The 27,726-nt window shown below is 36.5% G+C and overlaps 5 protein-coding genes and 1 long non-coding RNA gene across 9 annotated transcripts; 2 read left to right on the top strand and 4 right to left on the bottom strand.

Annotated features, from left to right (window-relative positions):
* Nucleotides 1–3,159: 3,159 nt before the first annotated feature.
* On the top strand, nucleotides 3,160–4,514 carry LOC132268334 (probable aspartic proteinase GIP1). Its single transcript, XM_059769192.1, has one exon. The coding sequence runs from the start codon at nucleotides 3,204–3,206 to the stop codon at nucleotides 4,497–4,499; it is 1,296 nt and encodes a 431-aa protein (XP_059625175.1). The 5' UTR covers nucleotides 3,160–3,203; the 3' UTR covers nucleotides 4,500–4,514.
* Nucleotides 4,515–6,625: 2,111 nt separating this feature from the next.
* Nucleotides 6,626–27,560, bottom strand: LOC132268927 (uncharacterized). 2 transcript variants are annotated; one of them, XM_059769851.1, is made up of 6 exons: nucleotides 27,365–27,560; nucleotides 9,025–9,252; nucleotides 8,349–8,657; nucleotides 7,905–8,066; nucleotides 7,075–7,158; nucleotides 6,626–6,998 (listed from the first exon to the last, which is right to left on the bottom strand). In XM_059769851.1, the coding sequence occupies exons 1-6, from the start codon at nucleotides 27,392–27,394 to the stop codon at nucleotides 6,891–6,893; spliced, it is 921 nt and encodes a 306-aa protein (XP_059625834.1). In that variant the 5' UTR covers nucleotides 27,395–27,560; the 3' UTR covers nucleotides 6,626–6,890. The 2 variants fall into 2 exon arrangements, with proteins under 2 accessions (XP_059625834.1, XP_059625833.1); XM_059769850.1 differs by lacking the exon at nucleotides 27,365–27,560 and adding an exon at nucleotides 9,338–9,531.
* LOC132268930 (uncharacterized) lies at nucleotides 12,045–15,443 on the bottom strand. The gene is made up of 2 exons (XR_009469395.1): nucleotides 12,333–15,443; nucleotides 12,045–12,256 (listed from the first exon to the last, which is right to left on the bottom strand). It is a non-coding gene; the product is annotated as an uncharacterized LOC132268930 (long non-coding RNA).
* On the bottom strand, nucleotides 16,363–19,779 carry LOC132268926 (uncharacterized). Its single transcript, XM_059769849.1, has 6 exons — nucleotides 19,686–19,779; nucleotides 19,374–19,601; nucleotides 18,429–18,737; nucleotides 17,984–18,145; nucleotides 16,730–16,813; nucleotides 16,363–16,654 (listed from the first exon to the last, which is right to left on the bottom strand). The coding sequence occupies exons 1-6, from the start codon at nucleotides 19,713–19,715 to the stop codon at nucleotides 16,547–16,549; spliced, it is 921 nt and encodes a 306-aa protein (XP_059625832.1). The 5' UTR covers nucleotides 19,716–19,779; the 3' UTR covers nucleotides 16,363–16,546.
* Nucleotides 20,761–22,317, bottom strand: LOC132268929 (uncharacterized). 3 transcript variants are annotated; one of them, XM_059769855.1, is made up of 4 exons: nucleotides 22,193–22,317; nucleotides 21,107–21,331; nucleotides 20,980–21,037; nucleotides 20,761–20,912 (listed from the first exon to the last, which is right to left on the bottom strand). In XM_059769855.1, exons 1-3 carry the CDS (start codon nucleotides 22,232–22,234, stop codon nucleotides 20,990–20,992), a joined length of 315 nt encoding a protein of 104 aa, XP_059625838.1. In that variant the 5' UTR covers nucleotides 22,235–22,317; the 3' UTR covers nucleotides 20,761–20,912; nucleotides 20,980–20,989. The 3 variants fall into 3 exon arrangements, with proteins under 3 accessions (XP_059625838.1, XP_059625837.1, XP_059625839.1); XM_059769854.1 differs by having other exon boundaries at nucleotides 20,761–21,037; XM_059769856.1 differs by having other exon boundaries at nucleotides 20,761–21,037; nucleotides 21,123–21,331.
* On the top strand, nucleotides 22,422–24,779 carry LOC132268928 (uncharacterized). Its single transcript, XM_059769853.1, has 5 exons — nucleotides 22,422–22,634; nucleotides 23,007–23,315; nucleotides 23,596–23,757; nucleotides 24,247–24,330; nucleotides 24,407–24,779. The coding sequence occupies exons 1-5, from the start codon at nucleotides 22,422–22,424 to the stop codon at nucleotides 24,512–24,514; spliced, it is 876 nt and encodes a 291-aa protein (XP_059625836.1). The 3' UTR covers nucleotides 24,515–24,779.
* Nucleotides 27,561–27,726: the final 166 nt, after the last annotated feature.

The following is a 27,726-nucleotide window of genomic DNA, read 5'->3' as shown; positions in this document are numbered from 1 at the left end:
CAAATAAGACACACATAAAATAAGACACACATAGAATAATTAAACCAATTACACTTAAACCATTAATGCCAATTAAATAATTAAAACACTAACAAGTAATTCCAATCAAATAACTAAACCAATTACATTTAAATCATTAATGCCAATTAAATAATTAAAACACTAACAAGTAATTCCAATCAAATAACTAAAAATAAATATCATTTAAATAAATTAAATCACCACAAAAGAAAATAATTAAGCACCAAATAAAAAAAAATAATGACACATAATAAAATAAAATGCACTTAAATAATAAATTAAATACCATTAAATACTAGGAATATCCTTTTTAAAATTAGGGGTATTACAGGCTCGCTGTGGAAGGCGAGGTTGGTGGCGAGGAATTGCTCGGCGCTGACGTTGTGGTGGAAGGGGAGGCCGGGGAATTCGAGGTTGACGCCGAGAAAGATCCGGCCATCAGAGCCTAGACCGATGGTTGATATTTGCAACCTTTGTGTAGTCGTAGTTCTCGTGGTCTCTGCCGACGGTGGAGTTGTTCTAGGCATGGCGGCCACGGCGTGTAATTAGGGTTTGCAAAAGACGTTAAGGGGATGAGAGGAGATGAGAGAGGTGCGTGAGAGGAAATAAAAGTTGGAGTAATTAAATAATTAAAATTACATAAACACCCAGGTTATAATGAGGTGGTAGATTCAAAGTAAGGGTATTTTTGTACAATAAACCTACTATTTACCACATCATCAGCTAAAGTTGGATAGAAATCAAAATGACATCATTTAATTTAAGGGTTAAACAGTAATTTAACTTTTCTGTTAATGCCTTATTAACGATTTGGGCATATATGCAACAGAATGATAGTTTAGGGTTTTTACTTAATTCAGGGGAGTTTCTTGCAATTGGGTCATAGCTCAGGGGGCTTTAGTGCACTCTACCCTATTTTGGATTTAAAATGAGTTACCTATAACTTGAAAGTTAAGACTTGGGTTGCCATGTAGAAATTGGTATTGGTTTCATTGAAATTAAAAAAACTCGAGTATCCTTCTGTCTCTCACCACCCAAAGGGTACCGGTTTGGTAAAAAAATTATTCTTTGTTTACTCCATAAAAGAAGGGAAATGCCAATTGCCCAACAAAAAAAAATCCTCTTACACTTCTTCCACCTTCTTCCTAACAAAATCATATGACGAAACAACCCCTATGCCCTTCCCTACCTATTGTAGTGTTCAACACATACTTATGAAATTTTCATATTACCCCCTTGAAATTACAAAAAAAAAAAAAAAAAAAAAAATCACTCTATTACCCGTCACATAAATTTTTGTGTTCGCCGTGATTCTCCCTCCTTTCCTCTTCCCCTTTGCCTAACCCCTCACCACTTCCCTTATGTAAAAGGTTGGGAGTTTGAATTCCCTTTAATAGGCACGGACATATTTGAAAGTCAATGGGGCCATTATTAATGCCCCCATTAATTGATTTTTATATGTTTTTTGGGTATTATATAGCTATAATATTTTAAATTTTCTCCACTAAAATTACAAAAAAAAAAAAAACCCACCATTGCCTCCACAACATTTTTTATCTTCTTATTGTTGAATGTCGCCCGCATCACCTAATTTTTTATGTTCGTCTCTACCATTAGGGCCATTCTCAAGAAATTTTTCTCATAATTGCTTGGTCCATGTGGAACGGGAGGATTGCATATACCCAGTGGTGGATTATGGAGTACTTTAAGAGGTCCCACACCGCCATCGTCTATAAAATATAAAAATATAAAAATCTTCCAAACTTCGTTGGACTAGTATTTGATTTGGGTAGAAAATGAAGATAATGTTGGAACTAATATGTTGAAATGGGGAGTATTAAGGCTTAGAGGCACGTAATCGCTTGAAGATAGTTGAAGCATCTCACATGTGCAAACGGAAGACAAATGTCAGCACTATCTCCGAAATTCAACTAAGCCCAGATATAAAATATGTATATTTATGAAGGTGGCACTTCTCATTGGGAACATGTGTATTTATCTTCGACTGATCAACTGAAAGTATAAAATTCACACACTCAAACTCAATAGTTTGAAAACACTTTTTCAAATCTCTTTTCCTTCACTCTAAATAACTAGTTTAGAGAGTATACATCTTATATTGAGAATGTGTGTTTAGTAGGTTACGTAGGCCTTCTATTTATATTAGTATAAGTGTGGATGTAATTAACTTAGTATTAATGAAGCTATACTTAATTTATCACTTAAATAACACATAAGTTAAGGTAAGTTAATATATCAGGTATAGAAAACTTTATTTATAGTTCTAGTAAAACTTCATTAAGACATTAGTTGGAGTTTTGGTAAATTATTTTTGTTTGTTGATACAAGGCCTTCAATGCTTGATCTTGAACCGATTGTGATGAACTTCCTTTAAATCTTTGAAGAATGAAGAAAGTTTAAATTAATTTCCAATTGTGAGCGTGGAGGCTTAATCTCAAATGGTGTGCTTGAACTTGTTAAATCGAAGAACGACAGAACTTTGAATGTGCTTATTATTATTCGTCTTCAAATTTTTTGAAGAGAGAATATTGAGGGTTAATAAAAATTACGTGTGAAAGAGTTCCAATATTATCCCTTCTTGAGTATTGTTGTTCACTCATTCTCCACCCCTCTAGGCTTCGTTGAGGGTATAGTTGTAACTTGCGTCACCTTTGATCATTGTCCTGATAGCATAATAATTATACATAATTATCCTTCATGATAATTATTTATAAATTCTGTATAATTTATCTTATGACCCATTTTAGAAGTGGGTCAGGATTTATTCGGTAATTTAGTTTGACCCATTAATCCATATGTTAGGGTTAGCGGTAGAACTTCACCTTATATCATTATCCTAATATCATGATAAATTATACATAAAAAATCCTTCATGATATAAATAAATTATATATAATTATCTTATGACCCATTTTAAAAGTGATTATAATCAATTATCACTATTTATACAGTAATTCATTTTATTTTCATCAAATAGATGACGACGTGGTCAAATTAAATTTTGTAAAACTTTTTACTCTTTTTCGGGTAAAAGGTAAAAGTAGTTCATTATTAGTGTCTGCCATTGTCGGTAACATCCTTCATTCCCTTCTACTTGACTTCAACCACTGCATTTCAATTTCTCAGTGTCACTTTCCATATAGAGAAATACTACAATACAAATGTCTCTTCCATTCACCATCTTCTTCTTTCTCTTTGTTTCTTCTTCTCATTCAGCTCTTCTCACTCCCATCACAAAAGACCACTCTACCCGTCAGTACACCGTCACATTTTACCTCAAAACCCCTCCGCAACCCACCAATTTACTCCTCCACCTCGGCTCCTCCTTCACTTGGCTGGATTGCACACAGAAATACACTTCCTCCACTTACCATTCCCTCCCCTGCAATTCCTCACTCTGCGAATCCCTCGACCCGCACGCTTGCTCCAACTGTTTCAACCCGCCCGCTCCGGGTTGCGCCAACAACTCCTGCGCGCTCTTCCCGGAAAACCCGGTGACTCAGCAGTCCATCTTAGCCGAGTCCCTTGTTGACTCGCTCGCTTTGCCCACCACGGACGGTCGCAACCCGGGTCAACTCAGCCACGTGCCCGAGTTCGTGTTCTCTTGCTCCAACACGTCTTTACTCCAAGGTCTCGCCAAGGGAGTTACCGGTTTAGCCGGTCTGGGTAGATCGAACCTGTCGCTCCCTGCGCAGGTTAGCACCGACTTCTCTTTGCCTTGCGTGTTTGCGCTGTGCCTGTCCGGTTCAGCCTCGTCACCTGGGGTTGGTTTTTTCAATACTAATGGGCCCTACTATTTCTCACCCGAAATTGACCTCTCCAAATCACTTATTTACACTCCACTGATAGTAAACCCAGCCGGGAGCACCATAATAACCTACTTGCACCCCTCGGATGAGTATTTTATAGGTGTTACTTCAGTAAAAGTCAACGGAAAGGCCGTGCAATTGAATGCCACACTACTGACCGTCGATCAGAATGGCATCGGTGGGACCAAAATCAGCACCGTTACTCCATATACTGTTTTGGAGACTTCGATGTACAAGGCTTTTACTGAGGCGTTTGTTAGTGAATCCGCTGGGCTGAACCTCACCGTAACAGATGCGGTGAAGCCGTTCACCGTGTGTTACTCAGCGGCTGATGTTTTAAGTACGCGTGTGGGACCGGCTGTTCCGACCGTAGATCTTGTGATGCAGAGTGACGATGTGTTTTGGAGGATATTTGGATGGAATTCAATGATCAGGATCGCAAGAAGCGATGCTGATGTGTGGTGTCTTGGCTTTGTGGACGGTGGGGCCAATCCAAGGACATCAATCGTGATTGGAGGGCATCAGTTGGAGGATAACCTTCTACAGTTTGATCTAGGACTCAACAGACTAGGTTTCACTTCTTCAATTCTGCCTCATAACACCGCATGTGCTAACTTTAACTTTACTACCATTAATTTCTTGAAGTGAAGTTCTTCTGTTTAACTGAGTTTATATATATATATATATATATATATATATATATATGTATGTATGTATGTATGTGCTAAATTGCTAATATCCTATAAGTATGCAGCAAAAAATGGACTAGTAAACATCAACAATTCAAGGTGATTGCTTTGCTTACACTAGTCCATCGAACATTATGCATTGGATTTCAATTCCCAACGTGCATCAACTATTTTATATGTATATTTTGAATTCAATTATATACTATTGGTGTGATGAAAGAAAAACACTCCCAATTTGAGGCTCAGGAATATCCGAATGCCATATTTAGTTTAAAACAACTCCTACACAAGTACATAAGCTTTAGAAAACACACACACACACACACACACACACAAAACCTATAATAGAACCACATATTAACAAGAAGTATATTTGGGAAGGGAAATCGTAATCCAACCAACGTTGGTAACAATTTCCAGCAGCTCCCCTCAACATGCATGTTTGGATTCTCATCAACAAACTAGTTGGGCCCTGCAATTTGAAGCTCAGTGATTCCATAAAATTGAGAAGCTTAGGAAGGGAAATTCTAATCAACAAACCAACCTTTGAAACATTTTAGGAAATTTAAGGAGTTGAAAAAATTATTACATGTGAAATAAAACTAAATAATTATAGATTTGATATTTGATCAAGAGTTCACATTTTCATGCTAAATAACATGTGGAGTTCATCCTCTAGGTATTCCATTAACCAAATTGAGGCATGGTTAAAAGATTGGAACCATTATGGGGTAATCATCAATATTGTTTAATTTTGTGAGGTTGCTTACATCCACCCATTCATTGTCAACCTCAAAATTTTGTGAGGTTGCTTACATCCACCCATTAATCATCATAACAATCAATATAGATAATTTTGTAAGGCTGTATGTGACATTAGTTTATTTGCTTTGGGTGCCTACGTAACAGTTACATAACTTGCCTGGTAAACTAGAACAATTTTATTTTGAGATATAAATTTGACGACAATTCTCTTCCTGTCTTTTTCTCTCCTCCCTTACTTTTTATGGAACAAGAAATGGCACAGCAGTAATTCCTATACTCTTTAGATAGCCAGTGTGAATGATTGTTCCAGAAATCACTTCCAACATAGATTTTCTACAATTGTTCATCCAAGACCTGATTATTGTAAACTAAAATGAGAGGTAAAATCAGAAATTAATCTTAGAAAGTGTACTTAGGTCTACCATATCTGGTCCTGTAAAGTCCAACTCAAATGCACCACCATCTATAGACTATTCTGACTTTAAATTGTGCTCCCAGTAACCTCCCACTAAGCTAAGCCTCGTCTCTCTTTTGGGAAATGCTAGAATGGTGCTTGTAGGGTGAGGTAGTTAGGTCATCCCAACTCTCTCTCACTCGAAGGTATAAAGTTAACTTCAGCAGTTCAGCTCGACCTACGGTTTACACCTAAAAGAACAGATTGGCGCTACAATAGATTTAAACTGTAAATACTTTGCTTTCATGCGTCACAACAAAATGAAATGAAAAAAAAAAAAAAATCAGAAAACAGAATCAAACAATCATTATTGAAGTAATTAAATATATTGAAGGCTATTGGATTTTTTTCAAATTATTTGTTAAAGTTAAAAAGTTTTACTTTGATGTCAACAATGTGAACGTTTCTTTTAAATCAATCAAATGAAACTATTTTATATGGTAAAGATGTTATAAATAGATCTGTAAATGTTGTAATGGAAATATATCAAAAGAGAAATTAGACGAGAGTGAATGGGACTTTGGTAAGTTACCTTACACTGTTGAACACACCCAATGTAATCGAGACATTGATTAATCTCTGAGCGCAAAAGGGATTCAGCCCAGCAGAGCAGAGTTTCACTTGTTGCTCATCTGTCATCCTTTCTACTGCCATTTTGTATATAATTTTAACTTGCCAGGTCCTTCTGGTGCTACCACTGTTACCGTACACATCCACTCTATGGATTGATAATAAATGCACCTCTTTCACCCTTTAATAAGAAGAGTGAGATTGAAGAAGAGATAATAATTGCACCAATTTTACAGAAAATACCTGGACAGGGTGATTCAGGGCTTGCCTAAAAAATCTTCATTTATAAGTAGTCATCAGCTAAATGGGGTAGCTCCATTAATCGGAATTAATAATAAAGGTTTGTAACAGAACGAAAGTACATTGTCTTGTATGAAGTACTTAAATTGATAGAAAAAATACAAATTCAGTACATTAAAGTCACAATTAACAATTGATTTCTAGTACAAGGAATTAAATTAGCCTATATTTCCGAAGTTTCAATGAGAAATCAAAGGACTATTTCCAATGGCCAAGCTCTTCAATCATGTCGTACATGAAAGATGGAATTAACTCCAAAATCTAACACAAAAGAGAACCTTCCATTACAGTGACAGCATTTCCTCGAAGCAGCACTCTCTCGTTCTTCTCATCTAAATGCAGATTTACTATGCCTCCTCTAGGCGATGCCTGAGACAATTAACATGCCATTAATATGAAGCAAATGTTGGTGATGATGATGATGATGATGAGAGAGAGAGATTACTTGATATGCAACAAAATCACACTTCCCCAGCTTTTTGGACCAATAGGGTGCCAAGGCACAATGTGCACTCCCACACACAGGATCCTAGAAAATCAAGACAAGCCATACGACATATGAGTGTCCATTGAAACTACACAAAGTCCAGATAACTATTTTGGGGGAATTCTTTACTTCTGAATACTACCATTACCTAACAATAATCCAGCTATGGACAATCATTGAAAAGAAAACAAAATATAGGTTATGTAGATGATTCTGGTTTGGAAATGAAACTAATCTTCAAAAAATATAGAAAAACAAAAATTACATGTTGTGCAAGTTGCCAAGATGTGGAGCTTTCGTTATAGTGTTGTAGTGCTAAATCAGGATTGGATTAAGAATCTGAAAGTTTAATTTTTTTTCTTTTTTTGCCGATATAAGTAATTAAGAATCTGAAAGTTTGAGGTTCGACAAGTCCCTCTGTGATGACCTTGTGGGCGGGTGCGAGAGACACTGTCAGGCTACCACACTGGCGAACTACAGGTGCACAGTCCCACATCGCCTGGGTAGAGGAAAGGTGAAATGCTTATATGTAAGTATGTCACCTCCAATTGGTATGAAGCCTTTTGGGGTGAAGCTCAAGAACAGAACCGCTCAGGCTCAAAGCGGACAATATCATACCATGTGGTGGAGTGGGTCGTTGGCATTTTCTTTCCAATTTTCATGCTTCACGAAGCAAATGTGAACATAAAGTCCTTGCAAGACTATTACAGAATTGCATGCCTCTTTTGCTGCTTGTTTCACAATTATAAATATGTACAATGGTTTGAGGCCAAAATTCAACATATTACCTCATGGATACCCAATTTTGGACAGAAAAATCGACTGATAAAGTCGAACCCAGATCCAGGTGGAGCCAGCCCTGAAACAATAATTCCCCTTCCAGGACATTTTTGTATCTCGTCAAATTGTGGCTGTAAATCTGCAACTGCTTTTCCCGATGAGAGCACAACCTGCCATGTACAGTAACTATCAGTCTCTTTCGAGTACAAAGAATCCATAAATAAGCTTGTAGAACATTGTATCTTGTTTCAGAAGCACCATGTGACACTAAAGTTTGGGGATGCATGCCAACTATTATGACATTCTGTTCTGAAAATCATAGCAGGGACAGTTCCCATCATTTGGTTTGTATAAAATGCAACCATTCGCTGTTTCAATTTTTACATAAAACAAGAGGTGGCATACTTGTGCAAGTAATAAATAAAGAATCAAAAGCCAGATGGAATACGTACAAACAGATCATCTCCAGCAGTCTTCTTTATCTCCATCACAGGAGCACCATCCAAGGCTTTAGAAAGCAACAAGACTTCGGCACAGTTGAACTCAACAGTTGGTACAATTGGAAAATCCAATTCAATGAAAAAGCACTTGTGTGCTTCACCATTCTCAAACGTCAATGAATCTGATCTTTGGGCCACTGGAACTCTTTTAGCAGTCAAAATTCCAGATAGTGTCAAAAACTCGATTTGGTTGGCATTAACTAAACCAGAAGTGAATAGGAAGTGCGAAGCTGCTAAGGTTGCATGACCGCAAAGTTTAACCTGAAAATAGGCATGAACCTCTGCAAATTAAACTACAACATATTAACTATAACCCCCAATTGACTGAAGAATCAACTCAACAGCGAAGGACCATCAGTGTTACAGTTTACCATAATAATTTTGTGTCTGAAGAATCGCAAAAACAACACTCTTAATTCAAATGTGAAAAAAGAAAAGGAAACATGTATTTAAGAACACTATAAATCATAATAATAACATAGCTAAAGAAGAGAGTAATTTTATATTCTGATTCTTGTGTGAAATTCAAAGAATAAGCATTATTTAGCAATATATTCTTGAATTTTTGTTTTTTTGGTTCCAAACAAACAATAACGGGAGGCTTGAAAAAGAGAAAGGTGGAGCAGACCTCAGCGACGGGAGTGAACCATCTGAGACGGAACTTATTAGGGTTTATAGTTACATCGGACGATTCTTGAATACTAGACTCGGATTGAGTGAGCCGAGACAAGTAACACGTGTCGGAGATGTTGAACTCCGATGCAACTGATTGCAACCACTCCTCGTCCCTCTCTTCTTCTAACCAACAAACCGCCGCTGGGTTTCCTTTGAAAGGCGAGTCGGTGAACGCGTCCACCTGTTCCACAACTCAAAGCGAGTCACACACGAAACACCCATTCAATACATATATGTGTGATGTGTGTGTAAGAGACAGAGATTACCACAGAGTACTTAACGGTCTTCTTTCCCATTCTAGAGAGAGATTCAGGCGTCTGTGAACCAAAGAAGAGTTACTGCGGGATGAAGTTGGTCTCAAGTCGGAACTCAGATAGTCAACGTCTACAGCATACGAGACTTAATTTTCCCTTTTAACTCTTGGGATCTGTTTGGCTCCAGTAAGTAATTCTATTATGCTTTGTCAATGTTTCATACCCACCTTTACGTTTCATAATGTCACCAACATCCCTGTCAGTTACAGTTGTTTAGTTTATTAACAGAAAAATGTGATTTTATTGTTTTATCCTTAAATTATATATTAAAATTTATAACTTAAAATGAAAAGACTCTAATACCCTCTATGTCTCTCTCTACTCGCAGACGCATATATACACACACTATATATATCTTTTTTTTCTTTTTCTTTTTTCTTTATTAATGCTGGCGACGAAGAAACTATGCCACCGATAGCAACCACAGAAAAAGATGGCTCTTATCACAGCCGAGCCGTTCTCCTTACTGCCCGCCGTTCAATTACAAGGACAGTCGCCGTTCAATTGCAAGGACACATCGTCGTTCAAGCTTCAGTCCTTACTGCCCGCCGTTCAATTGCAAGGACAGTTCGCTGCTTTTTATCACAGCCTCCGCTGCGAGCTTCGCCGGATTGAACTGAACTTCACCGGAGTAGGGATCGCCAGACTGAACTGGGTGAAGCGATCTCCGGCGAGTTACAAAACCGATCTCGTCGTTTCTCCACCTCAACCCACCACGACGACGACTGACCACCCACCACATACCGCGAAGCTTCGCCGGACTGAACTGAGCTTCATCGGACTTGGGATCACCGGACTGAACTGGGTCGAGGTAGCTGTGAACTTCGCCGTCGTCGTTTTTGATCCGTCTTACCTCGTTCTTATCCAGCGTTACGAAGGTAGATTTGATGGCGACTACACAGCCGTAGATTTGACGGCGTTGAAGTCCGGCGTTTGGACTGAACTAAGGTTCCTCCTTTTTCAGACCGGCTAACAGCGATTCAGTCATACCAAACCCAGTTCTGCGATTCAGTCAAGCTCAAAGCTAGAGCGAACTAAGTTCGACCAAACCCGGTTCAGTCCGGCGAGCAGCCATTCCTCAACCCACCTCGGTGAAACCCAATTCAAAACGGCCATAGACACGCCAAAGCTCTGTAGAAGAATCCGGCCTAGCTCTGTAAGTTCGTCACCATTGTTAAAACCGCAAGCTTCACCATCCTTGTCACAGCCCGCTTCATGCCGGTAATTTCATTCCACCAAACAGTCTCATCAGCGTCCTTCATTGAAGCATGTCTGCCGTCCTCTTCACCGCCGTTTAATCACTCATCGCCTGTCAATTCAGTCTCGCCGTTTCGCGCAAGTAAAAACAGCTTCGTCGTCGGTCCTTGTTGGTAAATTCTGTGGCTGCAATTCCCGTTTTGCATCGCCTAGTCCCCCTTGCACATCGTTCAGACTTGTTTGGTCACCATCTGTTGGTGCATGGATTAATACTGTGGGCTCAATTCCGGCGACTTACAAAGTTGAAACGATCCGTGAATGGGGGTGTTCTGGGTTCGGTGATATGAAGGCACAGTTATCCTTTTTATTTTATAAGTTAATGGTAATTTTGTAAATTTGCATTGGCCAATGAGGTTAAAAATGTCATTTCAAGAATTGGAAGGGCAAAATTGACCTTATACCAATTTGTTCATACTGACACCGCCAATTGCCTAATCACAGGGGATAATTTGCTACATAAATCAAAACCTCAAGGGAGGTAGGTGAAATTATGAAATGAAGAGGGAGTGTATACGTAAGTAATCGGTACAAGTTTCTTTCTTTCATTTATATATGTAATGTAACTTTGTTCAACACTTCAAATTCTAGTGTAGGTTGATTTCGATATCCCTCGGTGTAGGTTCCTACTACATGCATTCGCACATATATATTTATATCTCTATTTTCGTGAAATATGCAAATCTAATAAAAAATAAAAATATATATAAGGAAATAATGATACATGCTGACTAAATACTTAATGAATTAATCATTTATACAACAAATAAGGGAGTAAAATCCTCCGGTCACTTAAATTGTGCGCTAATAATCAACCGGTGTAAGTATCATTTTCCACTTTTTTTCTAATGTAATCATGATGTGGATAATTTTTTTTCTTAGAACCCTTAGATGATGAGTTGAAGAGAAAAACTAATAGAGATGATCCAAGTTCCATATCAACCTCTGAACCACAAGAGAAACGAAGGCATTTTTTTTTTCCTTCCGGAGAATGAAGCGAAAGAGAGGCGAAGTGTGGCAGTGTAACTATTAAGGGATGCCTCACACCAACTATAAATGTGGTGAAGGACAGGAATGGGTTCCATATCAAAGAAAGCTCTTACAATAGAGATCAAATAGATAAAAGTAAGGGAATATAAACGGAGTGGAAGAGAGAAATTGGTATATATAGACATAAAATGGGAGAAAAAGGCAAAGTACTTCCGATTCAACCATTAAAGGTTACTTCTTGTCTGCAATAAGTTCAAATTTAGGCAAAAAGTAAAATAAAAAAAAAATTTGCTTCAGATTTTGCATTCAATTATTCGATATTCCTTTTTATTTTTATAATAAAGGAATGACTTCTTCTACAAATCCAAACTGTTCTTTGCACGATATTAGGGAATCTCGCTGCTAGAGAGTGAGAGAGCGGCACAAGCACTCCATTTTCGAAAAGAAAATTTGCGGTACGCAAAATACCTAGACAGGGTAACAAATTCAGTGACTTAGATACAAATACATAAAACAGGCATTATAAAACTAATTGAGTTACACAATTAGTATCAAAGTTCTTAGTTAACAGCAATCATTTGTTGCCAGTGCCTTGCAGAAGATAAGAAGCCTTACCACGAACCTGACCTGCATTGGAAAAAGAAATCTATAATATAAGAAATAACAGAGCAAACAGAGTAAAGAGAAGGGTTTAGTAGCACACCTTCGATTAACATATAACTTCAAATCTGTTCTGGTTATTTAACAAGAACAGTTCCTTAGAAAAACACTGCACAATATATCACTGGCTTGTCTTCCAACATATGATTTATATAAAAGCCAGTTCTCAGTAAGAACCAAGTGAACATACATTTTAAAAAGATCATAATTTTTGTCCTTCACAATAAATGTGGGATCTCCTCCGCTTCAGTATCCTGAGGAGATGACATGAAAATATATACACGGAAATTATCATTAACATATTATAGTAGAAACAAATTGGAATATCAAGAGGCTTATCTAGCTGGCATATGCAATCAACTAGCCATGGATGTTGGGCTGAATTATATGAGAAAAAGAGGATAATGGATCAAGTACCCATTTGAGCAACAGTGAGTGGGTGCAATCGCTCTCAAGCAGCAGCTATTTCCTCATTCGAGGGTATTGGAACCTCAGGACTCAAGACGAATGTCTTTCCTCCACCCTGAACGATCTCGGTCACTTGTCTTTGATGATCCAAGAATCCAGTCATCATTGGATCCTGACGAGCTACTTCTTCAAATAAAACCCATGTAGAGTTCTTGAAGCTCGGTATGCTACGTGGACTCTTTAAAAGTAGTTAGAACTTAGAAGCAGCCGTGTTACACACAGTACATGGACATGAGTATGGTATTTGTGTCCGATACTTTTAATTGAACATGCAACTAAAAAGCATATCCAATTATTCATTTTATTATATTATTGCTTCAGACATGTGAAATGCCTATATTACACACTAGGTAACACAAAACATTATTTTACACTATAAAATGAAATAGGAACACTAGATAATGTGAATATTTAGCAGTGTCTGTGCAATGCTGTTCGGGAATATGCTATGTTTCAGGCTTGGATACATACTGGTCACGTACCCCAAGTCCAGGGGTGGGTGGGTGGGTGGGTGTGTGAGTTGTTCAGGTGTGTGCACTTACCTACCAAGAAGAGAGTTAAATTGGGTTACTATTTATTTAAAGCAATCGCATGAATCAACGGGATTATACCAAAAACTTGCTGATGAAACCGAAACATCTTGTGTGATCTTATATGTAAGCACACATATTTGACCTGCAATTGCATAAGGATATGAGCAACCTTGTTATCAAAACAAGTGAGAAGGATTTGAAACGCCACCGTACTCCTCAGATGTTTGCTACTTGCATCTACTCCTGAAATGCTCTCCAAAATTCACATGGAGTTCACATCCTTAGGGACCCTGTATTCACAACATCATATAATCAGCATAAATGAGAGAGAAAATTGAAAAAAAAAAAAAAAAAAAGGAATAAGAAAAGCCCATCTTAAAGGGGATAAAAACTTCCTCTACAAACTCATCATACATTCCCCCAACCAATAAATTTATTCAATTGTTCAATGACCATATGAAAGTGTGCAAGGCATTAACTTCATTAAATCAAAAGGCAGAAGCCATATATGGCTGTAATGTTTCTGTCAGTGGTTTGTTACATTCAACACAACTGTATTTTTATTAGTCTGGTAATGCAATTATTACAGCTTTTTCATCCCAAGTTCACAACAATACCAAATAAATCATACGAACTCCCACATCCAATGGTCCTGCCAAAACAACACAAGTTATAGCAAGATTTTTTTATACACGTTTTATTAGTGACTTAAGAATTTGGCCCAGCAAAAATATGGGTTATATAGTAGTGAAGAATATTAATTGTGTTACATTTTGTGTCACCCGTTGTGCAACATGGTAGGTGTTTAACCTTCTTTTTCACCACTGGAATTCTTTATTCAAAAAGAAAAAAAGGATGCTAATGTGTTTACATAAAGATTCATGACCAACAGCAAATCAGAGTCAAATCACATTATTTTATGAACTTCATACTTGTCAGTTTACTCTTGTCCCGGTTCCTTTTTGGTGATTGTCCAGATAGATAATATCCACATTATGGCACAAATATTCAAAAATAACTACAAAAGGAATACCAGATGCATATGAGAATCAAACCATTAATGAATAGCAAAAAAGCTGGTGGTTTAGCAAAATAAAATAGATAAAATGGAAGATGTTTTAGTTAGCACACAATGACGTAAAATCATAAAATCCATCAAGTAAAGGTGCTTTGGTAGTCATCCATTGATGTAAAACCAAGCAAATAATAAGATCAAACAATAATTTTCAAGCAATGGATTTTGCTTTTCTTTGTTAATTGGTATTCCATTCGCCATCTGTAAATAAACTAATAGCTGATAGCATATGCTCAATCAAAGATCACAGACAGGCAAGTGCTACAACACAGAGCCAACTAACTAATTAAGCAACACTGAGCGCAATGCAGATTAACCAAAAATAATAACACAATTAGTAAATGAGGCTAGAAATGCAACATCATATGAGCTAACTAGCAGTTTGTAATCTAAATCTCCAAAAACAAAATTGAGGAATTAGTGAAAAAATAAAATCATCATAACAAGCAATATAGATAATTTTTGTAAGGCTGTATGTGACATTAGTTTACTTGCTCCGGTGCCTATGGAACAGTTACATAACTTGAATTAGAAACTAGAACAATCTTATTTTGAGATATAAATTTGACGACGACTATCCTCTTCTTGTCTTTTTCTCTTCCCCCTTACATTTTTTGGGAAAAGAAATAGCACAACAGTTATTCCTATACTTTTTAGATAGCCAGTGGTGAATGATTGTTCCAGAAATCACTTCCAACATAGATTTTCAACGCTTGTTCATCCAAGAACTGATTATTGTAAACTACAATGAGCGGTAAAATAAGAAATTAATCTAAGAAAAAAGTAGTTAGACCTACCCTATCTGGTCCTGTGAAGTCCAATTAAAATGCACCACCATCTATAGACTATTCTGACCTCTATGATTTTGGATTGTGCTCCCAGCAGCCTCCCACTAAGCTAAGCCTCATTTCTCTTTTGATAAAATGGGAAATGCTAGAATGGTTATTGCAAGGTGAGTTAGTTAGGTAATCCCAACTCTCTCTCACGCAAAGGTATATAGTTAACTTCAGCAGTTCAGCTCGACCTACGATTTACAATTTTTTTTTAAGCTGGCGAGGAGGAGGAGGGGAGGGGAGGGGAGGGGAGGGGAGGGGGAGGGGAGGGGGAGGGGGAGGGGGGGCTTGATGGGTGGCTCAAACCAAGGCTCCTGGCTCCCAAACCACAAAGCAGAGCATGCCCACCAACTGGGCTACACAGCACACCCGACCTACGATTTACACTTGAGAGAACAAATTGGTGCTACAATAGATTTAAACTGTAAATATTGTGCTTTCATGTGTCACAACAAAATGATAAAAATAAAAAATCAGAAATAGAATCAAACAATCAATATTGAAGTAATTATAAATATATATATTTTTTTGATAAGTCGAAGTAATTATAAATATTGAAGGCTATTTGCTGCTATTCAAAAAAAAAAAAAAAATTTCTCATAGGTGTAAAAGTTCAAAAGGTTTACTATAATGTCAAGAATATGAACTTTTCTTTTAAATCAATGAAAAAAATAGTAAAGATGTATTAAATAGATAAGTAAATGTTGTAATGCCATAATCAAAAGAGAAATTAGGCAAGAGTGAATGAGACTTTGGCAAGTTACCTTACACTGTTGAACATACCCATTGTATCAAGACATGATTAATCTCTGAGCGCAAAAGGAATTCAGCCCAGCAGAGCAGCATTCCACTTGCTGCCTATCCGTTATCCTTTTACCGCCATTTGGTACACAATTTTACCTTGCCAGTTCCTTATGGTGTTACAACAGTTACCGTGCACATCCACTCCATGGATTGATAATAAATGCACCTCTTTCACCCTTTGATAAGAAGAGTGAGATTGAAGAAGAGATAATAATTGCACAGATTTTACAGAAAAGACCTTGATAGGGTGATTGGGGGCTTGCCTCAAAAAATCTTTGTTTATAATGTGGGATAGATCATAGATCCATTCATTGGCATTAATAGTAAAGGTTTGTAATAGAACGAAAGCACATTGTCATGTATGAAGAACTTAAATAGATAGAAAGAAGATTAAAGTCGGAATTTACAAATGATTCCAAGTGCAAGTAATTAATTTAGCCAAGATTTCACAAGTTTCAACGAGAAAGCAAAGGGACTGTTTCCAACAATAATAGCCAAGATCTTAAATCATGTCATACATGAAAGATGGAATTAACCCCAAAATCTAACACAAAAGAGAACCTTCCATTACAGTGATGGCATTCCCTCGAAGCAGCACTCTCTCATTCTTCTCATCTAAATGCACATTTACTATGCCTCCCCTAGAAGATGCCTGAGTCAATTAACAATAACATTAGTATAAAGCAAATGTAGGTGAAGATGATGATGATGATGAGAGAGAGATTACTTGATACGCAACAAAATCACACTTCCCCAGCTTTTTGGACCAATAGGGTGCCAAGGCACAATGTGCACTCCCACACACAGGATCCTGGGAAATCAAGACAAGTCATGCGACATTCGAGTGTCCATTGAAACTACACAAAATCCAGATAACTAGTTTGTAGGAATTCTTTACTTCTGAATACTTCGATTACCTAACAATAATCCAGCTATGGACAATCATTGAAAAAGAAAACCAAATATAGGATATGCAGATGATTCTGGTTTAAATTAAATCTGACAAAGGCTGGGAAGGGAAAAGCAGGGTCTGAAGGATGAAACTATATACATACATATACATACTGAAATATTATATCAAATGATTACTGCCGACACGAATCTGTATTTTTTTATATGAAAAATTGAAGAAAGAATCAGATATTCATTGATCAAATCATTCACTCAATAGTCTGATAGATCTTTTGGAGAACTTATTAATAACGAAAATAAAGATAGAGTCCCATTCTACATGTCAATACCGACAACAATGAAATTTATAGTAAGAGGATTTTAGAAATCGCGAGGGTTAAAGTCGAGTCCCATTCTACATGTCAATACCGACAACAATGAAATTTATAGTAAGAGGATTTTAGAAATCGCAAGGGTAAAAGTCGCTCTATCCCCAAAAAAGCCCATTTGCCTTCCTAACTATACATTTTTTCGTTAGCGGTTCCAAATTTGTTATCTATCTCATTCACTCTACTCTTTCACAGTAAAAAAGATGTACAATCAAACCTATTTCTCAATTCAATAGAAGCTCAAAGAGGTAAAAAGGGTCCCCAAATGACGAGAGATATGTAACAACAGTCCTCAAAAAATATAGAGAAACAAAATAACGTGTTTTGCAAGTAGCCAAGATGTGGAGAGATATGTAACATGTTTAAAAAGGGTCCCCAAATGACGAGAGATATGTAACAACAGTCCTCAAAAAATATAGAGAAACAAAATAACATGTTTTGCAAGTAGCCAAAATGTGGAGCTTTCTTTAATAATATTGTAGTGTTAAATCGGGATTGGATTAAGAATCTGAGAGTTTGAGATTGGACAACTCCCTCACTCGTTCATATTTGGCATTTTCTTTCCAGTTTCCATGCTTTGCGAAGCAAAAGTTAACATAAAGTACCTTGCAAGACTTTTACAGAATTGCATGCCTCTCTGGCTACTTGTTTCACAATTATAAATATGTACAATGGTTTGAGGCCAAAATTCAAAATATTACCTCATTGACACCCAATTTTGGACAGAAAAATCGACTAATAAAGTCGAACCCAGATCCAGATGGAGCCAGCCCTGTAACAATAATTCCCCTTCCAGGACATTTTTGTATCTCGTCAAAGTGTGGCTGTAAATCTGCAACCGCTTTTCCCGATGAGAGCACAACCTGCCATGTACAATAACTATCAGTCTCTTTCAAGTACAAACTATCCATAAATAAGCTTGAAGAACATTTTATCTCGTTCCAGAAGCACAGTGAGACACAAAAGTTTGGGGATGCATACCATTACAAACTAATATGACCTTCTGTTATGAAAATCATAGCAAGGACAGTTCCCAGGGTTTTATAATATGCAACCCATTCACTATTTCAATTTTTACATAAAACCAGAAGTGGCATACTTATGCAAGTAATAAATAAACAATCAAAAGCCAGATGGAATACGTACAAAAAGATCATCTCCAGTAGTCTTCTTTATCTCCATCACAGGAACACCACCCAACGCTTTAGAAAGCGACAAGACTTCAGCACAGGTGAACTCAATAATTGGTACAATTGGAAAATTCAATTCAATGAAAGAGCACTCGTGCGCTTCACCATTCTGAAACATCAACGAATCTAATCTTTGGGCAGCTGGAACTCTTTTAGCCGTCAAAATTCCAGATAGTGTCAAATACTCGATTTCATTGCCATTAACTAAACCAGATGTGAATAGGTAGTGCGAAGCTGCTAAGGTTACATGACCGCAAAGTTTAACCTGAAAATAGGCATGAACTCTTGCAAATTAAACTATAACACATTAACTATAAGAATCAACTGAGGCACCGGTGGGATGTAAGTTACCATATACCACTCTTTACATATAAATGAATGTAAATTAATCCTTCCTCGCCAAGATCGAAAGATAACCAAGATAGAAAGATAACCAATAATTCTACTCGGATTAATTGCAAAATAACTAATCCAAGTGCAAAAATAAACTGGATCCTAAAAATTAAAGAGGTAACCTATACATGTCAACCCATTTACTAACCCACATCACTTTTTCCCTTCCAATTCAATAACAAAGGAACATCAAAGTGTTATAGTACAATAATAAATTTATTATTATTATTATTATTATTTGTCAGGAGAATCAGAAGTGGTAATTCAGTACACAAGAACAGCATTCTCTGAATTCAAATGTGAAAAAAGAAAAGGAATCACGTATTTAAGACACTATAAATCATAATTACAGATAGTTATTGAAAAGACTAATTTTATATACTGATTCTTGTGTGAAATTGAAAGAATGAGCATTATTGAGCAAATTCTTGAAACTTTGTTTTCTTGGTTCCAATCAAACACTAGGGTTTATAAACAAAGGCTTAAAAATGAGAAAAGTGAAGCGGACCTCAGCTACAGGAGTGAACCATCTGAGACGGAACTTATTAGAGTTTATAATTACATCGGACGATTCTTGAATATTAGATTCGGAGTGAGTGAGCCGAGTCAAGTAACACGTTGTGGAGGCGTTGAACTCACTTGCAACTGATTGCAACCACTCTTCGTCCCTCTCTTCTTCTAACAAACAAACCGCCGCTGGGTTTCCTTTGAAAGGCGAGTCGGTGAACGCATCCACCTGTTCCAAAACTCAAACTGAGTCGCACACGTAACACTAATTCAATACGTGTGTGTAAGAGAGACGGACGGAGTTAGAGATTACCACAGAGTATTTAGCGGTCTTCTTTCCCATTTTAGAGAGAGAAAATTCGCGGGATGAAGTTGGTCTCAGGTAACTCACTCAGTTTTCCTTTTATAATTGGGATCTGTTTGGCCACGGGAAGTCAATTGGATAAAACTGAAAATAAGCTGAATTTTAAGTATTAAAAACTTTTAAGTGGTAATAAAAAAATATATATATGTTTTGAAATCTTTTAAAATTTTAAACATCCAATAATGTCCTTATCACTTAAATACAGAATAAGACACTGTATTGAATATTTAAAATAAAATACTATATTGAGAATTTTTAAATATTAGAATTTTATCCGTATCCTTTATTTTTTTATCGTGTCTGTTATTTTATTTCCGATAAGATAATGAGAAAATGCTTTTGGATAAGGTGGTTGTAATTAATACAACTTATTGGCTATGTCACACAATTTTAGTCAATGTGTTATTGCTCCTGCACTCTTGCACTGATTCGGTATATTTTAGTTTATTTGCTGAAATATCAATTTTCAAATAAGAACATTTATATTCAACAATAAAAGGAATACTTATTGTCTGCAGTAAGTTTCATTAGTGCCTCGTTTCAATATTAGGCCAAAAGAAAAACTGCTTCAGCTTTGGCATTTAAATTTTCTATATTCCTTTTTATTTCTCAATTCTAATCAAACGAACGTCATCTTCTTCCGGAAATCCCAACTATTCTTCAAATAATCCATTTTAGAAAAGTTAATTTGGAGAATCAGCTTCCCATTTCGGGGAAAAAAAAAGAAAAAAAGACGTTAATTTGGAGAATACAAAATACCTCGACAGGTCAACAAAAGCAATGACTTAGATACAAAAAATAAAAATAAATAAATAAAAAATAAAAATAAAAAGATCGGGAATTATAAAACTAATGTGGTTATACATCATGAGAAGTTCTTAGTGCCAACAATATCCCGAGGGACAGACACGGATGCTCTAAATTTGGCCCAAAAATAGAAGGGCATGCATATTAAAAGAGTTCCGAGCTCAAAAACTACAAGAGTAATGCAATGAATGAGCAGCAAGTCACACCACACAAAATCTGTAGCAACTAATCTCATATACTTCAAGGTCTGTTAAACACATTTCACTTCTCTAACTCAACAAAAAAAAAAAAAAAAGTTGATTCGAAGTCCATCACTAGGTATCCTTTTGAGGTTTGAACCGATTTTCCCATTGAATTTCCTTGCAATAGCTGAATGAACCAATCTCAGATTAATTACACTATTTGGTGATAAGTAGCAGTTTAGCGAAGTTCTTACTTAACAACAATCATTTGTTGCCAGTGCCTTGTAGCAGATAAGAAGCCTTGCTCCGGACCTGCATTGGAAAAAGAAATATATAATTTCAAGAAATAATAGAGCAAGCAGAGTACACTTAGTTGCACACCTTTAATGCATACGACCTTAAATCTGTGCTGGTTATTTGACAAGAACAATTTCTCAGAAGAACACTCCACAATTCGTAGATCACTGGCTTGTCTTCCAACATATGATTATATAACAGCCAGTTCTCAATAAGAACCAAGTAAACATACATTTTAAAAAGATCACAATTTTTGTCTTTCACATTTATCGAGACAAGCCGTCTCAGGATCTCTTCTCCTTCAGTATCCTGAGGAGATGACAAGGAAATATATAAATGTAAATCATAATTAACATATTATAGAAGAAACAAATTGGAATATCAGGAGGCTTGTCTAGCTGGCATAGATGTTGAGCTGAATTATACGATAAAAGCGCATAATTGATTTGACAAAAGGATCCACCTTTACAAGGAGTGGAGAAGAGATGATGGATGTTTGTTAACCCACATAAAGTAGACGACAAACTATTTTTGAGTTGAATTGAGATATCATTAAGGCTTTAGCTCTAGTGGCATCTCCTTCTCCCACAAAAGAGGTGGATGGATCAAGTACCCATTTGGGTAACAGTGAGTGGGTTCATGGTATGTTACATGGACTTTTCAAAAGTAGTCACTGTACACTTCTGACAAACTATATTACACACAATACTTGGACATAAGTATGGGATATGTGTCCGATAATTTTGGTTAAACATGCAAATAAAAAGCATATCCAATTATTCAATTTTATTATATTATTGCTTCAGACAAATGAAATGCCTATATTACACACTATGTAACATAAAGAAATTATTTTACTATTTATTTTTGGGTTGAATTGAGATAATGTGAATATTTAGCAGTCACTGTGCACTTCTGTTCGGGAATATGCTATGTTTCATGCTTCAATACATACTAACCACATACCCAAGTCCAGGTGTGTGTGTGTGTGTGTGTGTGTGTGTTTACCTACCGAGAAAGAGAGTTAAATCAGGTTACTATTTATTTAAAGCAATCAACTGAAACTACGAAATTATACCAAAAAAATTGCTGATAAAACCAAAACATCTTGTGGGATCTTATGTGTAAGCACACATATTTGATCTGTAATTGCACAAGGATATGGGCTACCTGGTTATCAAAACAAGTGTGTAGTATTTGAAACGCCACCATACTCCTCAGATGTTTGCTGCGTGCATCTACTCCTGAAATGCTCTCCAAAATTCTGATGGAGTTCACATCCTTGGGGACTCTGTATTCAAATCATGTAATCAGCAAAAACAAGAGAGGAAAGGGAGAAAAGGAATAAGAAAAGCCCATCTTAAAGAACCAAGAATTTATTCATTTGTTCAATGACCATATGGCGCCTTTCAAAGGAAACCCAGCGGCGGTTTGTTGGTTAGAAGAAGAGAGGGACGAAGAGTGGTTGCAATCAGTTGCATCGGAGTTCAACATCTCCGAGACGTGTTACTTGTCTCGGCTCACTCAATCGGAGTCCAGTATTCAAGAATCGTCCGATGTAACTATAAACCCTAATAAGTTCCGTCTCAGATGGTTCACTCCTGTCGCTGAGGTCTGCTCCACCTTTCTCTTTTTCAAGCCTCCCGTTGTTATTGTTTGTTTGGAACCAAAAAAACAAAAATTCAAGAATATATTGCTAAATAATGCTTATCCTTTGAATTTCACACAAGAATCAGAATATGAAATTACTCTCTCCTTTAGCTATGTTATTATTATGATTTATAGTGTTCTTAAATACATGATTCCTTTTCTTTTTTCACATTTGAATTAAGAGAGTGTTGTTTTTGCGATTCTTCAGACACAAAATTATTATGGTAAACTGTAACACTGATGGTCCTTCGCTGTTGAGTTGATTCTTCAGTCAATTGGGGGTTATAGTTAATATTTTGTAGTTTAATTTGCAAAGGTTCATGCCTATTTTCAGGTTAAACTTTGCGGTCATGCAACCTTAGCAGCTTCGCACTTCCTATTCACTTCTGGTTTAGTTAATGCCAACCAAATCGAGTTTTTGACACTATCTGGAATTTTGACTGCTAAAAGAGTTCCAGTGGCCCAAAGATCAGATTCATTGACGTTTGAGAATGGTGAAGCACACAAGTGCTTTTTCATTGAATTGGATTTTCCAATTGTACCAACTGTTGAGTTCAACTGTGCTGAAGTCTTGTTGCTTTCTAAAGCCTTGGATGGTGCTCCTGTGATGGAGATAAAGAAGACTACTGGAGATGATCTGTTTGTACGTATTCCATCTGGCTTTTGATTCTTTATTTATTACTTGCACAAGTATGTCACTTCTTGTTTTATGTAAAAATTGAAATAGCTAATGGTTGCATTTTATAAAACCAAATGATGGGAACTGTCCCTGTTATGATTTTCAGAACAAAGGTCATAATAGTTGGCATGCATCCCCAAACTTTAGTGTCACATGGTGCTTCTGGAACAAGATTCAATGTTCTCCAAGCTTATTTATGGATTCTTTGTACTCGAAAGAGACTGATAGTTACTGTACATGGCAGGTTGTGCTCTCATCGGGAAAAGCGGTTGCAGATTTACAGCCACAATTTGACGAGATACAAAAATGTCCTGGAAGTGGAATTATTGTTTCAGGGCTGGCTTCACCTGGATCTGGGTTCGACTTTATCAGTCGATTTTTCTGTCCAAAATTGGGTATCAATGAGGTAATATGTTGAATTTTGGCCTCAAACCATTGTACATATTTATAATTGTGAAGCAAGCAGCAAAAGATGCATTCAATTCTGTAATAGTCTTGCAAGGACTTTATGTTCACGTTTGCTTCGCGAAGCATGAAAACTGGAAAGAAAATGCCAAATATGAAAGAGTGAGGGAGTTGTCGAACCTCAAACTTTCAGATTCTTAATCCAATCCTGATTTAGCACTACAACACTATAACGAAAGCTCCACATCTTGGCAACTTGCACAACATGTAATTTTTGTTTTTCTATATTTTTTGAAGATTAGTTTCATTTCCAAACCAGAATCATCTACATAACCTATATTTTGTTTTGTTTTCAATGATTGTCCATAGCTGGATTATTGTTAGGTAATGGTAGTATTCAGAAGTAAAGAATTCCCCCAAAATAGTTATCTGGACTTTGTGTAGTTTCAATGGACACTCATATGTCGTATGGCTTGTCTTGACTTTCTAGGATCCTGTGTGTGGGAGTGTACATTGTGCCTTGGCACCCTATTGGTCCAAAAAGCTGGGGAAGTGTGATTTTGTTGCATATCAAGTAATCTCTCTCTCTTTCATCATCATCATCATCACCAACATTTGCTTCATATTAATGGCATTGTTAATTGTCTCAGGCATCACCTAGAGGAGGCATAGTAAATCTGCATTTAGATGAGAAGAACGAGAGAGTGCTGCTTCGAGGAAATGCTGTCACTGTAATGGAAGGTTCTCTTTTGTGTTAGATTTTGGAGTTAATTCCATCTTTCATGTACGACATGATTGAAGAGCTTGGCCATTGGAAATAGTCCTGTGATTTCTCATTGAAACTTCTGAAATATAGGCTAATTTAATTCCTTGTACTAGAAATCAATTGTTAATTGTGACTTTAATGTACTGAATTTGTATTTTTTCTATCAATTTAAGTACTTCATACAAGACAATGTACTTTCGTTCTGTTACAAACCTTTATTATTAATTCCGATTAATGGAGCTACCCCATTTAGCTGATGACTACTTATAAATGAAGATTTTTTAGGCAAGCCCTGAATCACCCTGTCCAGGTATTTTCTGTAAAATTGATGCAATTATTATCTCTTCTTCAATCTCACTCTTCTTATTAAAGGGTAAAAGAGGTGTATTTATTATCAATCCATAGAGTGGATGTGTACGGTAACAGTGGTAGCACCAGAAGGACCTGCCAAGTTAAAATTATATATAAAATGGCAGTAGAAAGGATACCAGATGAGCAACAAGTGAAACTCTGCTCTGCTGGGCTGAATCCCTTTTGCGCTCAGAGATTAATCAATGTCTCGACTACATTGGGTATGTTCAACAGTGTAAGGTAACTTGCATCTGACTGAAATGGGTGGCACAAATAATATGCATTGATGATGCTGAGTTTTATCACTCTCGCTTTTGGGCTCTATTGGCACCATTTTGGTTTGTCTAATATCCTGTGATTGATGTGGTTTCATCTTATATGATTATGAAGATCTCTTTTGTTTCAGTATGTTCTTTTGGTGTTTCTTAATTGTCTAATCTTGCTTTATGAGAAGATATCTGGATTATTTTATTCTCCAACAAAAGCAACAAGGGTGCCAGTAATTTACGACTTTTTTTGGTGTGTAGTTTGCAAAAGTCCATTATAGTTCTTCCACCCATCACTAGCTTGAGTGGTATCTCCTGCCTTCTTGTAAAGCCCATTATACTACTAGTGTCCTTATCCCCTGCGCCGACATATATACCAATTTTTGCATTGAAGTGATGTCAATTTCCTTGACAGTAACACATAGTCAATTTCCAAATGATACAACAAACATATTTTACTTCTGAAGGGGTTTTGAATTTCAGCAGTTTATATCATTGAGACATGCTTCTTACTACATATGGCTTTCTTTAGGACAAGTAACATTGACATGCTTCTAACTGAAATGGGTTGCACAATGCATTGATGTGTTGTGGTCTTGTCACACCCAGTTTTGGGCTCTTCTCACAGCATTTTGGTCTGTCCAATATCCTGTCATTGATGTGGTTTCATCTCATATAATTCTGATGATCTGTTTTCTTGCAGTACTCTTTTTGTGTTTTCTTTTGTTTCTGAAAGTTCTAAGAGTTTTATTACATTTGTGTTGGTGGGTTTTTTACAACTCTAACTTGTCTTCTAGATTTCGACTGTTGGGGACCACCCCAAAATATCAGAGCTTGGATCAAATATGTAGCTGCTTGTTTTCAAGTAAGGTAAGTGACAAATGAACTTGGTGGTGTTTGTTTAATTGACAAAGTGGGGATCTAGATGGTTGATTTATTAGTTGAATGTTGAAACCTGCAAATATTTCATGTTTACAACCAAGATTAACTTACAGTAGAGTTGCAATATGATGTTCTCTGGATGGCTTTATATGGATTGAAGTGTCACTGATTTGGGACTTTCGATTGCTGGCATGAATGACATTTTTCTTTGCAGGAACACATATTCAATCTTCTCGACTTCGGAAGCAGAAGAGTTGCTGGTTGTGATTATCTGTCTCTTCTTAGATCGACAGCTTCTAGGCCTGTCTCTGATCTTGTATGAGTTTATGCTATCGGCTATTAGTTACAGATTGCGAATGGAATAGCAGTTGCCAAAGAATAGCAAAATCCGTTGCTTGCAGGTTATTGATTGATATTATGATTTGCTTCATTTTACATCAATGGGTGACAAGTAAAGCACTTTTTACTTGAGGGATTTTATGATTCTACATCAATGTATGATAACTAAAACATCTTCTATTTTATGCCTTTTATTGTGCTGAACCACCATCTTTTTTGCTATTCATTAATGGTTTGATCCTTATATGCACCTGGTATTCCTTTTGTAGTTATTTTTAGTTAATTGTGCCGGAATGTGGATAGTATCTATTTGGAAATCACCAAAAAGGAACCGGGACAATAATAAAATGACAATTACAAAGTTCATAGAATAACGTGATTTGAGTCTGATTTGCAGTTTGTCATGAACCTTATTGTAAATACATTAGCATACTTTTTCATGATGGTGACTGGTGAGAAGAAGGTTATACTTCTAAATTCCTTAACGGGCTGCTTGATGATCAGGTTAAGTATCAGTCCTAGTTGATTGATATTTTTTAAGGAATCTTTTCTTTTTGAATGAAGAATTCAAGTGGTGAAAAAGAAGGCTAAACTCCTACCATGTAGCATAAGGGGTGACACGAAATGTAACACCATTAATATTCTTCACTCTCTTTAACCCATATTTTTGCTGAGCCAAATTATCAAGTCACTAATAAAACATGTATAAAAGATCTTAAAATAACTTCTGTTTTTTTGTCAGGACTATTGGATGTGGGAGTTTGTATGATTTATTTGGTATTGTTGTGTACTTGGGATGAAAAAGCTGTGATAATTGTGTTACCAGACTAATAAAAATTCAATAAGCTGTGTTGAATTTAACAAACTACCTACAGAAACATTACGACCATATGGTTTCTGCCTTTTTATTTAATGAAATTAATGCCTTGACTCAAAGCGAGTCACACACGAAACACCAATTCAACACATATATGTGTGATATGTGTGTAAGAGAGAGAGATTGCCACAGAGTACTTAACGGTCTTCTTTTCCATTCTAGAGAGAGAGATTCAGGCGTCTGTGAACCAAAGATGAGTTGACTGCGGGATGAAGTTGGTATCAAGTCGATCGGAACTCAGATGGTCAACCTCAACAGCATACCAGACTTAAATTCCCCACTTTAACTCTTGGGATCTGTTTGGCACCAGTAAGTAATTCTATTATGCTTTTGAGTATGTTTAACTTTGAAAGAAAAAAATAAATAAATAAATAAATAAATTATTACATCCAATGTCTTGACACTTGCACCAATCAATACATGTGGGTAATTTTCATAAACCTTTCTTATGATTTGTCGTAATTATAGGCGACATCTTTTTTATTCAGG

The sequence above is a fragment of the Cornus florida genome, unplaced genomic scaffold (genome assembly GCF_030987335.1).
Source record: "Cornus florida cultivar Cherokee Brave unplaced genomic scaffold, ASM3098733v1 CherokeeBrave_3.0.0_Hap2_Chr08, whole genome shotgun sequence".
Lineage (NCBI taxonomy): Eukaryota > Viridiplantae > Streptophyta > Magnoliopsida > Cornales > Cornaceae > Cornus > Cornus florida.
Note: the sequence above shows the minus strand (reverse complement) of the source record. Positions and strands in the feature narration are given on the sequence as shown.

Excerpts from the sequence above, each read along its gene's own strand:
- LOC132268926 (XM_059769849.1), bottom strand. The coding sequence starts at position 19,715 with ATGGGAAAGAAGACCGCTAAATACTCTGTG. Across the intron at positions 16,814-17,983 it reads CAAAATTGGGTGTCAATGAG|GATCCTGTGTGTGGGAGTGC; the intron begins GTAATATTTTGA and ends TTGATTTCCCAG. Across the intron at positions 16,655-16,729 it reads GTGATTTTGTTGCGTATCAA|GCATCTTCTAGGGGAGGCAT; the intron begins GTAATCTCTCTC and ends TAATTGACTCAG.
- LOC132268928 (XM_059769853.1), top strand. The coding sequence starts at position 22,422 with ATGGCGCCTTTCAAAGGAAACCCAGCGGCGGTTTGTTGGTTAGAAGAA. Across the intron at positions 22,635-23,006 it reads GGTTCACTCCTGTCGCTGAG|GTTAAACTTTGCGGTCATGC; the intron begins GTCTGCTCCACC and ends GCCTATTTTCAG. Across the intron at positions 24,331-24,406 it reads GTGATTTTGTTGCATATCAA|GCATCACCTAGAGGAGGCAT; the intron begins GTAATCTCTCTC and ends TAATTGTCTCAG.
- LOC132268929 (XM_059769854.1), bottom strand. The coding sequence starts at position 22,234 with ATGGTGGCGTTTCAAATACTACACACTTGTTTTGATAACCAG. Across the intron at positions 21,332-22,192 it reads ACACTTGTTTTGATAACCAG|GATACTGAAGGAGAAGAGAT; the intron begins GTAGCCCATATC and ends TCATCTCCTCAG. Across the intron at positions 21,038-21,106 it reads TAAGGTCGTATGCATTAAAG|GTCCGGAGCAAGGCTTCTTA; the intron begins GTGTGCAACTAA and ends TTTCCAATGCAG.
- LOC132268334 (XM_059769192.1), top strand. The coding sequence starts at position 3,204 with ATGTCTCTTCCATTCACCATCTTCTTCTTTCTCTTTGTTTCTTCTTCT.
- LOC132268927 (XM_059769851.1), bottom strand. The coding sequence starts at position 27,394 with ATGGAAAAGAAGACCGTTAAGTACTCTGTG. Across the intron at positions 9,253-27,364 it reads AGACCGTTAAGTACTCTGTG|GTGGACGCGTTCACCGACTC; the intron begins GCAATCTCTCTC and ends GTTGTGGAACAG. Across the intron at positions 8,658-9,024 it reads GGTTCACTCCCGTCGCTGAG|GTTAAACTTTGCGGTCATGC; the intron begins GTCTGCTCCACC and ends GCCTATTTTCAG.